Source organism: Lepidochelys kempii, chromosome 4 (genome assembly GCF_965140285.1).
Source record: "Lepidochelys kempii isolate rLepKem1 chromosome 4, rLepKem1.hap1, whole genome shotgun sequence".
NCBI classification, from domain to species: Eukaryota; Metazoa; Chordata; order Testudines; family Cheloniidae; genus Lepidochelys; species Lepidochelys kempii.
In genome coordinates this window covers 142,310,393-142,325,646 of record NC_136383.1, presented here as the reverse complement: position 1 = coordinate 142,325,646, position 15,254 = coordinate 142,310,393, and the positions used below count along the sequence as shown (strand labels likewise).

At 45.8% G+C, this 15,254-nt stretch overlaps 1 protein-coding gene across 2 annotated transcripts in view; it reads right to left on the bottom strand.

Moving 5' to 3' along the window:
• LOC140911001 (dedicator of cytokinesis protein 2) overlaps nt 1-15,254 on the bottom strand; it is a 353,749-nt gene that overhangs the window by 172,783 nt on the left and 165,712 nt on the right. For both annotated transcript variants that reach the window (XM_078852647.1, XM_078852648.1), the window contains exons 21-23: nt 14,889-14,989; nt 14,388-14,522; nt 4,837-4,948 (exon numbers count right to left, since the gene is read on the bottom strand). In XM_078852647.1, coding sequence (XP_078708773.1) covers nt 4,837-4,948; nt 14,388-14,522; nt 14,889-14,989 — 348 coding nt within the window. The remainder of the gene's footprint in view (nt 1-4,836; nt 4,949-14,387; nt 14,523-14,888; nt 14,990-15,254) is intronic.

Below are 15,254 nucleotides of genomic sequence, written 5' to 3'. Positions count from 1 at the left end.
CTCTGGGCTGACTGCCAAGAAGGTCCCTTGCCACACTTTGTCTCTTTCTCTCTTTTTTTGGAGAGAATGCAGGGTGGGGAGTACTGCCCTGTCTCAACACTTCCTGCATAATATCAAAGCCAGAGCTGACTCAGACAAGAAATGGATTCTGTTTTCTTCTCTCTAATTAATCTTCACAAAGTGTAAATGAGTCGGTTTCATTTTTTCTTTTCAGCTCCCTTCGTCAGATAATGTTCTGCCCTATGATGTTAATTACATGGGGAGTTGGAGAATGCTGACACCCACTACGGTTAAAAATAACGGATCAGCATTCAGCAATACAGGTTGGGAGCTATAATCCCTGCGGGGGTGCTCCCTGCTTGGACAGGGATGGAGCATGCTGGGACCTGCATTCTCTGCAGGGAGGCTCCTCCACTTGGAGTGGGACACAGCACTGCAGACGGGGATCTGCAGTTTCTGGCCTGCACTTTAGCTGCCCTTGCTTTATTGTCACTATCATTACTTATTATTGGTATTACTGTAGCGCCCCAAAGCCCCAGTCATGGCCCAGAGTCCCACTGGGCCAGGCCCTGTGCAAACACAGACCAAAAATGTGGCCCCTGCCCCAAAGACCTTACATATCTAAGTATAAGACAAGAGATAACAGACCACAGACAAGCAGGGCTGGAAGGGACCTCAAAGTCATCATGTCCAGCCCACAGTGCTGTGGCAGGGCCAAGTAAACTCAGACAATCCCTGACAGAGGTTTGTCCAACCTGTTTTTTAAAAACTCCAGTGATGGGGATTCCACAACCTACCTTGAACGCCCATTGCAGAACTTAACTATCCTTATAGTTAGAAAGCTTTTCCTTACATCTAACCTAAATCTCCCTTGCTGCAGAGTAAGCCCATTGCTTCTTGCCCTGCCTTCGGTGAACAAGGAGAAAAACTGATCCCTGTCCTCTCTATAACGCCCTTAACAGACTGTGATCAAGTCCCCCTCAGTCGTCTTTTCTCCAGACTAAATATGCCCAGTTTTTTTAACCTTTTCTCACAGGTCAGGTTTTCTAAACCTTTTATCATTTGTGTTAGAATCATAGAATCATAGAATATCAGGGTTGGAAGGGACCCCAGAAGGTCATCTAGTCCTACCCCTAGCTCAAAGCAGGACCAACCCCAACTAAATCATCCCAGCCAGGGCTTTGTCAAGCCTGGCCTTAACAACCTCTAAGGAAGGAGATTCCACCACCTCCCTAGGGAACCCATTCCAGTGCTTCACCACCCTCCTAGTGAAATAGTGTTTCCTAATATCCAACCTAAACCTCCCCCACTGCAACTTGAGACCATTACTCCTCGTTCTGTCATCTGCTACCACTGAGAAGAGTCTAGATTCATCGTCTTTGGAACCCCCTTCCAGGGAGTTGAAGGCTGCTATCAAATCCCGCCTCATTCTTCTCTTCTGCAGACTAAATAACCCCAGTTCCCTCAGCCTCTCCTTCTAAGTCATGTGCCCCAGCCCCCTAATCCTTTTCGTTGCCCTTCACTGGACTTGCTCCAATTTGTCCACATCCTTTCTGTAGTGCCGGACACAAAACTGAACGCAGTACTCCAGATGTGGCCTCACTAGTGCCGAATAGAGGGGAATAATCACTTCCCTTGAGACTTCTTGGCAACAAGGGCACACTGTTGACTCATATCCAGCTTTTCGTCCACTGTAATCCCCAGGTCCTTTTCTGCAGAACTGCTGCTGTTGCTTTCCTCTGGACTCTCTTCAATTTGTCCACATCTTTCCTAGAGTGTGGCACCCAGAGCTGGACACAGTACTGCAGCTGAGGCCTCACCAGTGCCCAGTATAGAGGGACAATTACTTCCTGTGTCCTACACACAACACTCCTGTAAATATACCCTGAATGATACTAGCCTTTTTCATACCTGCATCACATTGCTGACTCATATTCATGATCCGTTATAACCCCTAGATCCTTTTCAGCAGTATGACCACCTAGCCAGTTATTTCCAGTCTCTTCCCATTTTGTAGTGGTGCAATTGATTTTTCCTTTCTACTTGTAGTACTTTGCACTTATCTTTACTGAATTTCATCTTGTTGAATTTAGACCAATTCTCCAATTTGTCATAGTCATTTTTAATTAAAATCCTGTCCTCCAAAGTGTTTGCAACCCCTCCCATCTTGGTGTCATCTACAAATTTTAGAAGCATACTCTCCACTCCTTTATCCAAGTCATTAATGAAAATATTGAATAGTACCAGACCCAGGACTGACCCCTGCATGACCCCATGACATACGTCCTCCCAGTTTGATAGAAACCATTGATAACTTCTCTTTTAGTATAGTGTTTCAACCAGTTTTGCACCCATTTTATGGTAATTTCATCTAGACCGCATTTCTCTAGTTTACTTATGAGAATGGTACATGGGACTGTGTCAGAAGCCTTACTAAAATCAGGATATATCACATCTAATACTTCCCCCCATCCACTAGGCCAGTAACCCTGTCAAAGAGGGCCGCAGACTGACAGACGAGGGAGTACATAAGAACAGCCATACTGTATCAGACCAATGATCCATCCAGCCCATTATCCTGTCTTCTGACAGTGGCCAATGTCGGGTGCTTCAGAGGGAATGAACAGAACAGGTAATCATCAAGTGATCCATCCCCTGTCGCCCATTCCCAGCTTCTGGCAAACAGAGGCTAGGGACACCATCCCTGTCCTTCCTGGCTAATACCCAGTCTTATTAATCTCTCCTCATATAGAAGCCGTTCCATACCCCTAATAATTTTTGTTGCCCTTTTCTGAACCTTTTCCAATTCCAATATATCTTTTTTTGAGATGGGGTGACCACATCTGCATGCAGTATTCAAGGTTTTGGGTGTACCATGGATTTATATAGAGGCAATATGATATTTTGTGTCTTATTATCTATCCCTTTCCTAATGATTCCCAACGTTCTGTTTGCTTTTTTGACTGCCGCTGCACACTGAGTGGATGTTTTCCAGGTGTGAAAGTAAGTTAGAGGACTTACTGGTACGCCGGAGTCCTGCGCAGGGGGCGTAGCCTTGACCGGAAGAGGCGTGGCTTTAACAGGAAGAGGCAGGGCCTTAAATCCCCAGGCCCTTTAAATCTTGATTTAAAGGGCCAGGGCTCCAGCTACGGTAGTGGCGGCTGGGAGCCCCGGGCCCTTTAAATCACCCCCGAGCTACCAGCTGCAGAGGCGGCTGGGAACCCCGGGGCTCGGGGGCAATTTAAAGAGCCCAGGGCTCCAGCTGCCGCTACCGCAGCAGAGCCCCAGGCCCTTTAAATCACTGAGGAGCCCTGGGGGCTCCTGGCTGCCACTGCTACCCTGGGGCTCTGGGCTCTGGCAGAGCTTTAAAGGGCCTGGGGCTCCACTGTGGTAGCAGCTGCTGGAGCCCCGAGCCCTTTAAATCCCCCCTGAGCCCTGGTGCCCGAGCCCTGGGCTAGTGGCGGCCAGGCTCCATCGGGGATTTAAAGGGCCGGGGCGGTAGCTGGAGCTCCGGGACCCTTTAAATCCCCGCCAGAGCCCTGCCGCCGCTACCCCAGGGCTCGGGCAGCAGGGCTCAAGCGGAGATTTAAAGGGCTTGGGGCTCCAGCAGCTGCTATTGCCCCGGCCCTTTAAATCCACTCCGGAGCCCCCGCCGTTGCTACCCTAGGGCTTTGGCAGGAGGGCTCAGGGAGGGATTTAAAGGGCTTGGGGCTCCGGCAGCCGCTACCGCCCCAGCCCTTTAAATCCCTGCCAGAGCCCCGCTGCCGCTACCCCAGGGCTTTGGCAGCAGGGCTCAGGTGGAGATTTAAAGGGCCGGGGTGGTAGCGGTGGCTGGAGCTCCAGGGCCCTTTAAATTCCCACCGCAGCCCCGCCACCGCTGCCCCAGGGCTTTAAATTGCCGTCTGGGAAAGCCAGTCCCAGTACAGCGCACCGGCTCTTACCAGTACGCCGTTCTGGGGCGTACCAGCTTACTTTTACCTCTGATGTTTTCAGAGAACTATCCACAATGACTCCAAGATCTCTTTCCTGACTTGTAACAGCTAATTTAGATCCCATCACTTGTCTCATTGTACAAGGAAACAATGAGATAAAGTTGGTCAGCATGATAGGCTGTAGTCTCAGCACACCAGCAGCCAAACCATTGTCAAGTTTTTTGTAGGTATCACGGCAAAGAAGAATGTTAAGGAAGGATTTCAAGAAGGATAATAAGGTAGCTTTGAAGCTGTTTATGGAGAGCTTCTCCCAATCATGAGGGGAAGCACAAGAGAGAGCACAAAAGGGCTTGTTTGAAAACGTAACAGCTGGATGATGGAGGCTGGTACCACTGGCCAATCCAAAGTGGGAGTCAACACCTCAATAGTACATGAGAGATAACAGGTACGGTGGGGATAGGCTAGGAAGGGTCTTGAAATTTAAGACCAGAAGCTTTCGTTTAGTGTGACAGAGAAGGAGTAGCCAATGGAGGCGCTGTGTAACTCCCTCCCTCTCTACTAGACATGGCACTGTGCCGACAGGGAAGGATTCTGATGCAGTAATACTTAATGGCACCAATTCTGCTCGATGCAGGTCCCCTCACTCCATCTAACCATGTGTAACAGTGTGGCAAATTCTAGCACCCTGCAGAAACGCACAGGAATTGCTAGACTGGATCTGCTCAGTGGCCAGTCTAGTTCTGTATGGTGTCTGACAGAGGGCAGCAACAGATGCTTCAGAGAATGAGGCACACACATGAATGCACACACACAAACACACTCCCATATACTTGCCCTCTCCAGAACCGTGCTGGGGTTTCAGCTGTAGGGACAAAAAGGGCCAGGTCTCCCCTGGCCTCCTCACCTGGGACAGCAGGGTTGTACCCTCCAGGGTGGATTTCATCAGCAGATTGACAGACAGGAAGAATTGCTGCAAAGATGCCTGGAATTCTGCTTTTTCTTTCCCTTCGTAGAGTCTGAGGCAAAACAAACAGAATAAATATCAGGCCCCTCTTCCTCCCTTGTTCACTGAGGTGACCTTTTTAGTTGATGACATAAGAAAGGATATATCCAAGGAGGCAATAATTCTTCCTACATGGCCTATTCAGACTTCATAAGAACACAGGAATGGCCATACTGGACAGACCAATGGTCCATTTAACCCTTGACAAGGTCCCTCACCAAAGGCTCTTACGCAAAGTTAGCTGCCATGGGATAAGAAGGAAGGTCCTATCATGGATTGGTAACTGGTTAAAAGATAGGAAACAAAGGGTAGGTATAAAGGGTCAGTTTTCAGAATGGAGAGAGGTAAATAGTGGTGTCCCCGAGGGGTCTGTTCTGGAACCAGTCCTATTCAACATATTTATCAATGATCTGGAAAAAGGGGTAAACAGTGAGGTGGCAAAATTTGCAGATGATACAAAATTACTAAAGATAGTTAAGACCGAGGCAGACTGCAAAGAGCTATAAAAGGATCTCTCAAAACTGGTTTCAGAGTAGCAGCCGTGTTAGTCTGTATCCGCAAAAAGAAAAGGAGTACTTGTGGCACCTTAGAGACTAACAAATTTATTTGAGCATAAGCTTTGATGGGCTACAGCTCACTTCATCGGACGCATAGAATGGAACATATAGTAAGAAGATAGATTATATATATATATATATATATATATATATATATATATATATACAGAGAAGGTGGAAGTTGCCGTACAAACTGTAAGAGGCTAATGAATTAAAAGGAGCTGTTATCAGCAGGAGAAAAAAACTTTTGTAGTGATAATCAAGATGGCCCATTTAGACAGTTGACAAGAAGATGTGAGGATACTTAACATGGGGAAATAGATTCAATATGTGTAATGACCCAGCCCCTCCCAGTCTCCATTCAAAGCCAAGTTAATGGTATCTAGTTTGCATATTAATTCAAGCTCAGCAGTTTCTCGTTGGAGTCTGTTTTTGAAGCTTTTCTGTTGCAAAATTGCCACCCTTAAGTCTTTTACTGAGTGGTCAGAGAGGTTGAAGTGTTTTTGAATGTTATGATTCCCGATGTCAGATTTGTGTCCACTTATTCTTTTGAGTAGAGACTGTCTGGTTTGGCCAATGTACATGGCAGAGGGGCATTGCTGGCACAGGATGGCATATATCACATTGGTAGATGTGTAGGTAAACAAGCCCCTGATGGGCGTGGTTGATGTGATTAGGTCCTATGATGGTGTCACTTGAATAAATATGTTGACAGAGTTGACATCGGGCTTTGTTGCAAGGATAGTTTCCTGGGTTAGTGTTTTTGTTGTGTGGTGTGTGGTTGCTGGAGAGTATTTGCTTCAGGCTAGGGGGCTGTGTGTAAGAATGCTTGAAAGAGATCTTGGAGTCATTGTGGATAGTTCTCTGAAAACATTCACTCAATGTGAAGTGGCAGTCAAAAAAGCAAACAGAATGTTGGGAATAATTAAAAAAGGAATAGATAATAGGACAGAAAATATAATGTTGCCTCTATATAGATCCATAATACGCCCACATCTTGAATACTGTGTGCAGATGTGGTCGCCCCGTCTCAAAAAAGATATATTGGAATTGGAAAAGGTTCAGAAAAGGGCAACAAAAATTATTAGGGGTATGGAATGGCTTCTATATGAGGAGAAATTAATAAGAATGGGACTTTTCAGCTTGGAAAAGAGACGGCTAAGGGGAGATATGATTGAGGTCTATAAAATCATGACTCGTGTAGAGAAAGTAGATAAGGAAGTGTTGTTTACTACTTCTCATAACACAAGAACTAGGGGTCACCAAATGAAATTAATAGGCAGAATGTTTAAAACACACAAAAGGAAGTATTTCTTCACAGAACCCACAGTCAACCTGTGGAACTCCTTGCCAGAGGATGTTGTAAAGGCCAAGGTTATAACAGGGGTCAAAAAAGAACTAGATAAGTTCATGGAGGATAGGTCCATCAATAGCTATTAGCCAGGATGGGCAGGAATGGCGTCCATAGCCTCTGTCTGCCAGAAGCTGGGAATGGGTGACAGGGGATGGATCACTTGGTGATGCCCTGTTCTGTTCATTCTCTCTGGGGTACCTGGCACTGGCCACTGTCGGAAGACAGGATACTGGGCTAGATGGACCTTTGGTCTGACCCAGTAGGGCCATTCTTATGTTCTTAGTATCCTGTCTTCTGACAGTGGCTGGTGCCAGATGCTTCAGAGAGAGTGAACAGAACACGGCAATTTATCATCCAGTCCCAGCTTCTGGCAGTCAGAGGTTTAGGGACATCCCGTGCATGGGTTTGCATCTCAGACCCTCTTGGCTAATAGCCATTGATGTACCTGTCCTCCATTAACTTATTTAATTATTTTTTGAAACCAGTTACACTTTTAGCCTTTACAACACCCTCTGGTACAGTTCCACAGACTGACTGTGCATTGTGTGAAAAAATACTTCATTATATTTGTTTTAAACCTGCTGCCTATTAATTTCACTAGGTGACTCCTGGTTTGTGTGTTATGTGAAGGGATAAATAATACGTCCCTAATCACTTTCTCCACAGGGTTTGTGATTTTATAGACCTTTATCATACCCCCCACACCCCCAGTCGTCTCTTTTCTAAGCTGAACAGTTCCAGTCTTTTTCATCTCTCCCCCTACAGAAGCTGTTCCAGACCCCTCAGCATTTTTGTTGCCCCTCTCTGTACTTTTTCCAGTTCTAATGTATCTTTTTTGAGATGGGGCAACCAGAACTGCACGCAGTGCTCAAGGTGTGGGCATACCATGGATTTATATATTGGCATTATAATATTTTCTGTCTTACCATCTACCCCTTTTCTAATGGTTCCTACCATTGTTAGCTATTTGTGACTGCTGCTGCATATTGAGCAGATGTTTTCAGAGGACTTATCCTCTGAATACGGCTGTCCAACCAGTTGTACACCCACCTTATAGTAGGTTCGTCTAGGTTATATTTCTCTAATTTGCTTATGAGAAGGTTCATAAGGCTTTTGATACTATCTCACATAAAGTCAAGATGTATCCCGTCTACTGCTTCCCTCATTCACAAGGCTTGTTACCCTGTCAAAGAAGGACATTAGACTGGTTTGACATGATTTGTTCTTGACAAATCCATGTTGATTGTTACTTAGCACGTTATTATCTTCTAGATGCTTACATATTGATTGTTTGAATATTTGTTCCATTATCTTTCTGGGTACTAAAGTTAAGATGATTTAATTATCAATTAGATAAATTATGAAAGACTGTAACTTAATTACAACCTAATTTCTTCAAATTATAGCCTGTACATAAGATTTCAATTAATTATAGCTATATGGAAAGTAAAGAGTCTGTGTTATTCTGTTGTTAAGATCATTGACACACCAGAAAGACTAACAGATGCTACATTTCTTAAAGAATCACGGTTTAATTAATTTTGACTCAATCTAATTAATGGCTTTATTTGTAAACTCTCTTAAAACTGAAAGAGTATATGCTGTAAGTTTGGGTATACACTGTATTTTTCATGTATAACAAAGACATTGACTCCCTGCTATAAGAGCAAAATGTAACTCATCCTTAACTATGGAGTCCTGACTAAAGAATGCATCCGATGAAGTGAGCTGTAGCTCACGAAAGCTTATGCTCAAATAAATTTGTTAGTCGCTAAGGTGCCACAAGTCCTCCTTTTCTTTTTGCGAATACAGACTAACACAGCTGCTACTCTGAAACCTATAATACCATGGTGATCATGGAAGGGACCGTGGGAGCATTTGCCAGATCAAATGGTAATGCTCCAAATGCTATCTATATACAAAGCAAGGAATGTTGTGGGATGGTAAAATGGGAATGTGAAAATGAACCTCCTTTAGGAACTTGTTCAGATGTTTCAGGCAGAGCCCTCCTTCCTTGCTCCTTAATTCTCAAAGCTAGGATGGAGATAGAACTGTTCTTGATGGAGAATGCAGGGATTATATAGTTCCAAAATGAAGTGGAGGATGAATGGTTTCCTACCTGTCTTGGTGTTTCCTTGGGGTATTCAAGATTGGGGATGGGCAAAACAGAGCCTGTGGTTCTTGCACAGCTCCATAAAGTACTCCTTCTGGACAATGACCAGTAACCTTATTTTGTCCAAAGGTCTATGTAGCCAAGTGTTCCTGACACCAGTCTGGAGGTCTAACTCTGCATGGGTAGGAGCCATGTAGATTGTTCTGAGATAACTGTTCTGACTTTGTCTCAGCACCCTGGACTTGCTCTAGTTACGCCTTGCAAAGTGGTATTCTCTCCTCTTCTACTTCAGGGACCATTTCAACTTTCCATTTGACCTTTATTCTTTTCTGTTGTATCTGTCAGGGACCAGGATTCTACCTTGACTTTTCTGAAGATTCTGACTGATCAGTCTCAGTTTTCAGAAAAGTTTCTCACTGTAGCACTGAGAACAAACTGAGAACTGATTTGCCTGGGTATCTGCTCTCAGTGAGCAAAGCTCCATACACCAGTGTGAAACAAATATAGATTCCACTATCTTTTCAGAGAGACGGTGCATAAGCTGTGAGATGTTTAGGTTGGGAGGGGTACCAACTGTAGTGCAGCCCACCCTTTTTAGCACTGCTTGACCAAAACACAAGGAGGCCCTTAGGGTGTAAGATGACACCTCATAATTACCGCCCCCCCCAGTTCTGATGCTGCCTGAGAGCTTTCATGCCCAGGGGAGGGGGGTTAAGGTGACCCTGCCCAGACTTGGCTGCCTGTAAAGGGCCTGTAGAGTGAGAAGCCCACTCTTTCAGATGAACATCTCTCTCAGTTGGAAACACTGAATCTCCAACCAGGGAATATAGACACATTTAGTAGTGACACCAGGTTGAATCTGAATTGGTGCACACTAAAGAACCTTTTGGTCTTATAAAATGGAGGCTGGGGGGCTAGAATTAAGTAAATGGTGGTCCAAGGGGGCCCTTAGCACCTGCTTGTTCTTCCACATCTGGGCTGCTCTCCATCTTGTCATTCCATAGTCAACTGCTGACAAGAGGAGGAGGTGAGGAAGCATTGCAACCTGCAGCACCAGCTGGGCACAACAGACTGGTTATTAGGGTATGACAATCTGCTGAAGCAGCTGGGGATGACAGGCAGGTATCTTCACAGGTTTTTAGGAGTGGCTAGAATTTCCCAGTCCTCTCTTATATCTTCCCAAGGAGTATGAGGAGGATACACTTACCTTGAGAAGCCCACACCATCTGAGCACAGTTTCACAGCACTGTGTCTCAAAGAGTCTACCTTCTGCTTGTTCTAATATACATTATTATTTTGATCCTCTAACTCTGTGCCTCCTCCCCTGACAAGGAAGATGTGTGTGTGCGTGCGTCAGGGGGAGCAGAGGAGTTACAGAAATCTCACAAGTCTCACAAAGCATGCCATGTGAGGTCCCTAATGAAAGCCAGTGTCATGCTAGCCATTAATATCATTGTGAAATGTATGTAAAGCTACTATGTAAGGAGTTACGTATATATACTGAAAATATGTTTTAAAATCTATATCAATGTATTAGTTATCAGCAATCATAAACAAACTTAGGTTTCTCTCAGACAAGAGATGTTTATTCCTTTCTCTCTGTCAGGATGTAAATTAAGCATTGTAAGCTAACACAACAGATGTCCATTTACATACAAAGAGATGTGAAATCAACAGGAAAGGAGCACACAGGAAAACAAAAAACCATGGGAGGCTATCCTGTCTATGAGTCAAGACAATGAACAACAGGGGTATATTTAACAGGCAAAGAAGACACCCCTTCATCCTGTACCTAGTACATAAATGGACCGTGCATTTGCATTCATGAAAATAGGATCTCAAGTTTGACTGAAAATGCTGCAGAGGACTTTGGGTGAAATCAACTTCTTTAGACAGGAGGTTAACCTGTTAGTGAAGTTTACTCTTCTGAAAGCATATTATGATTTTGTTTTATATGTAACCATTTGTTTCCAATATTCTTACTCGCTATTATTTGAATCTTAAATCATAGAATCATAGAATATCAGGGTTGGAAGGGACCCCAGAAGGTCATCTAGTCCAACCCCCTGCTCGAAGCAGGACCAGTTCCCAGTTAAATCATCCCAGCCAGGGCTTTGTCAAGCCTGACCTTAAAAACCTCTAAGGAAGGAGATTCTACCACCTCCCTAGGTAACGCATTCCAGTGTTTCACCACCCTCTTAGTGAAAAAGTTTTTCCTAATATCCAATCTAAACCTCCCCCACTGCAACTTGAGACCATTACTCCTCGTTCTGTCATCTGCTACCATTGAGAACAGTCTAGAGCCATCCTCTTTGGAACCCCCTTTCAGGTAGTTGAAAGCAGCTATCAAATCCCCCCTCATTCTTCTCTTCTGCAGGCTAAACAATCCCAGCTCCCTCAGCCTCTCCTCATAACTCATGTGTTCCAGACCCCTAATCATTTTTGTTGCCCTTCGCTGGACTCTCTCCAATTTATCCACATCCTTCTTGTAGTGTGGGGCCCAAAACTGGACACAGTACTCCAGATGAGGCCTCACCAATGTCGAATAGAGGGGAACAATCACGTCCCTCGATCTGCTCGCTATGCCCCTACTTATACATCCCAAAATGCCATTGGCCTTCTTGGCAACAAGGGCACACTGCTGACTCATATCCAGCTTCTCGTCCACTGTCACCCCTAGGTCCTTTTCCGCAGAACTGCTGCCGAGCCATTCGGTCCCTAGTCTGTAGCTGTGCATTGGGTTCTTCCGTTCTAAGTGCAGGACCCTGCACTTATCCTTATTGAACCTCATCAGATTTCTTTTGGCCCAATCCTCCAATTTGTCTAGGTCCTTCTGTATCCTATCCCTCCCCTCCAGCGTATCTACCACTCCTCCCAGTTTAGTATCATCCGCAAATTTGCTGAGAGTGCAATCCACACCATCCTCCAGATCATTTATGAAGATATTGAACAAAACCGGCCCCAGGACTGACCCTTGGGGCACTCCACTTGATACCGGCTGCCAACTAGACATGAATCTTTGATAATAAACTTATTTGTGTTTTCACTATAAATCTATCTCAGTGCTGTTATGTTAAGTAAAGTACTGACCTTGAGTTGAATCATACAAACTGGTGTGTTCTGTTCCTTTGGGAGCAGTGGACCTGGTAATTCTGTGAGTAGCCAGTATCAGGGGCTGGATATCACAGGGGAAGACTTCAAAGGGACTCGGGGACTGGGTGCACCTATTGTTAATCTGCAAGGCAAAGTCAGGGCTGGCCTACCCCAGAGGAGAGAGCTTGAATAGCTAACTGGCTGATGGCGTTAGGGAGCTGACACCCAGCTGAGCACCAGCAAGACTTCTTCAAGCTGGAGGAAGGGGGGTGACCCACAGCCTTGGCTACCCCAAGAACCATCATGCTGCCATGCTGCGTGCCACAAGGGTGAGCAGGAGAAGCAGGTGCTGGTGGATGTATTTATTTCTCCTTTGAGTAACTGGCCCATGAGCCTACTTCAGAGGAAAAGTGAAACTGGGGTCAGGGATTGCTCCAGAAATATTTCAGATGATTAGGGTTCTCCCTGACTTCTTTGAGGGCAAACTTATTGGCTCCCCTCCTGTTCAGGGACACCTTCAGGGTCTCTCAAGGAAAGGACTGAGGTTTGAGAATGGTCTCCCCAGAAGCTCTAACCCTCTCTATCGTACAGAGTCCGCATGGGACAAATAGGTCTGCATTTCCCTGGGAACTTCTGAGAGGCCTGTTATAGGATGGCAGCAGGGAGAGGGGACTGGGCCTAAGGCCACTTACCATACTCTGGCATTGTCAATGCTGCATCCAGTGTTCTCCATCTATGGTCTGAGGGGAGGGACAGAGGGAAGGGAAGAGGGCAGCTGAGCAGAGCAGGATGGTGGCTGCTAGTGCCCACGTTAGGGATTTCGGCATAAGGTTAATAGGCAGCAGGTTTAAAACAAACAAAATGAAGTATTCCTTCACACAACACACAGTCAACCTGTGGAACTCTTTGCCAGAGGATGTTGTGAAGGCCAAGACTATAACAGGATTCAAAAAAGAACTAGATAAATTCATGGAGGATAGGTCCAACAATGGCTATTAGCCAGGATGGGCAGGGATGGTACCCCTAGTCTCTGTTTGCCAGAAGCTGGGAATGGGCGACAGGGGATGGATCACTTGATGATTCCCTGTTCTGTTCATTCCCTCTGGGGCACCTGGCATTGGCCACTGTCGGAAGACAGGATACTGTGGACCTTTGGTCTGACCTAGTATGGCCGTTCTTACGAGGTAACCCTACCTGGACGGGACTGTTAAGGGGACACTGCATTGTCCACACAGAGAAGGCCAAGCTCCCTGTCCAGACATTCAATGAAGGGGGAGAAGTCGGAGACACAGACTTTCCCTTTTGCCTTTGGCATTCTTGGCCTACCTCTCTGCCTGAAGAGACACTGGCTGCCACAACAACTTAGAAGGGGAAAGAAAGCTGAGGGGAAAATGTCCCCAAGCAACTCTAGAACACAGCCGCAAATTAGACAGACAAATTCTTGAGCCAAACTGTTAGTTTGAAATGTGAAATAATTTCCCTCAGAAATTTTCCGCATGAGGAAAGCTGCCCACCTGTCACTGGGGAGTAGAGCAAACCTGGCAGAATTTCTGGGGATAGAACATTTTCCTGATGCTAGTGGCAGACAGGTCTGGTTCTTCCCCCAAGCTGCAAGAAGGCTGAAGTACCCCTTGTACCAGATCCATGAATTATTGCACAATGAAGAATTAAACAAATTTCCCACATTGCATCGGATACTTTCAAACAACAAATTAATAGGAGGAAATTGAATTAATCAGCTTAATAAGTAACTGAACATTAGTCTCCACTCTAACAATGATTAAACTGCTATCAGACACCATCCTTTGCAGACTCTGTATAGGGTGATTACTCACACAACACTGAATTTCAACTGTTTAACCATGACACAGCAACACAACAGTTTAGGGCAGGAGGTCAAAAAATACTGTATCCAACTGAAAATAAAAGGGGACTTCAGGAAAGCAAAATGTAATTACATGGGTTAGAATTTGACTAGAATACCATAGTTAACACTGTGACACCTACAAAAAGAGCCAGAGAATTTTAGTGAGCATGAATGAAAATTATCTCTGCTTTACATCCAAAAGGTGGCACCACAAGAGCGCAGAGCACCCAGCAGAGCACCCAGAGCTAGGTCACTGGTGTCAGTATTAACTCAGCCGTAGAGAAAGCACCCCTCCAGCACACTGCTCCCTGCCATCATTACTCCAGCACCACTTCCTACAACACCTTGAGTTTTCCCTGTAGGTCTCACGTCCAAGTACTGAGCTGGCCCAGACCTGCTGAGCTTGTACTGTGGCCTGGCTGCTGGAGAAGCACTGGAAAGTGAGTGCAAATAATCAGTGACACTTACTGGGCAAAGAGGTGTCTGGAGCGGACAATGAATTTGAAGATATACTCCAAGGCTTTGAAGGTGCGTAAGAGCGAATCACAGGGCTCCCCTCGGCTGGCTGAGTCCACATACTGCGTCAGCACTGAGATCAGCTTCCTGCACGGTGAAGACAGAGATGTGGGAAGTGGGGCCTGAAGGTTAATATGCCTCTTAAATCTAACCCTTCCTACCACAGAGCCTGGTCTGAGGAGAACTCCAGATATACTGGAGAGTTCAGGGCCCATGCAGAGTCACACCCAGGTTTTCAAATTCCAGACCCCTGGCGGGCACAATAGTGAAGAGAAAGGGGAGCTTCCTGCACTGCAGAGTTCTCCCTCCAGGTTCTCCTGACACCTACAGCTCCATGGCATCCCACTGCACCTCGGGTTTCTGATCTGCTGGCTCCATGGCCGGGAGTGGATGGGAGGAGACAGGAATGAGGGCCCTATGTGTGTGGAGGCAGGTTCACGACCTGATACTTACTTGTAGGCCAGTGTGGCGCTGAAGTGCTGCTGGATATAGGCCTCCAGAACAGCATTGAAGTGTTGGAACTTCCTGTCAGCAATGAGCCCCACAATGAAAACCTGTGGAAGAAAATCCAAGCAGGTGTCAGCGGCAGCTTGGCACCAGGTCAAAGAACTCCTTGAGAGTGGGACTGGGGGTATTGGCTTAGCAGGAGAACCAGTCCCTAGGAGGGGGGTTTAATATCACTAGAGACAGTCCCTGACCCCTGGGTACAAAGGGAAGGTGTTCATATCAGAGCCTGACCTAAACCTTTCCTTTCTGTCCAGAATAGTAAAGATCACAGAGATAGCAGCAAACATGAAATGAGGTGCAAGGAGCCAACGC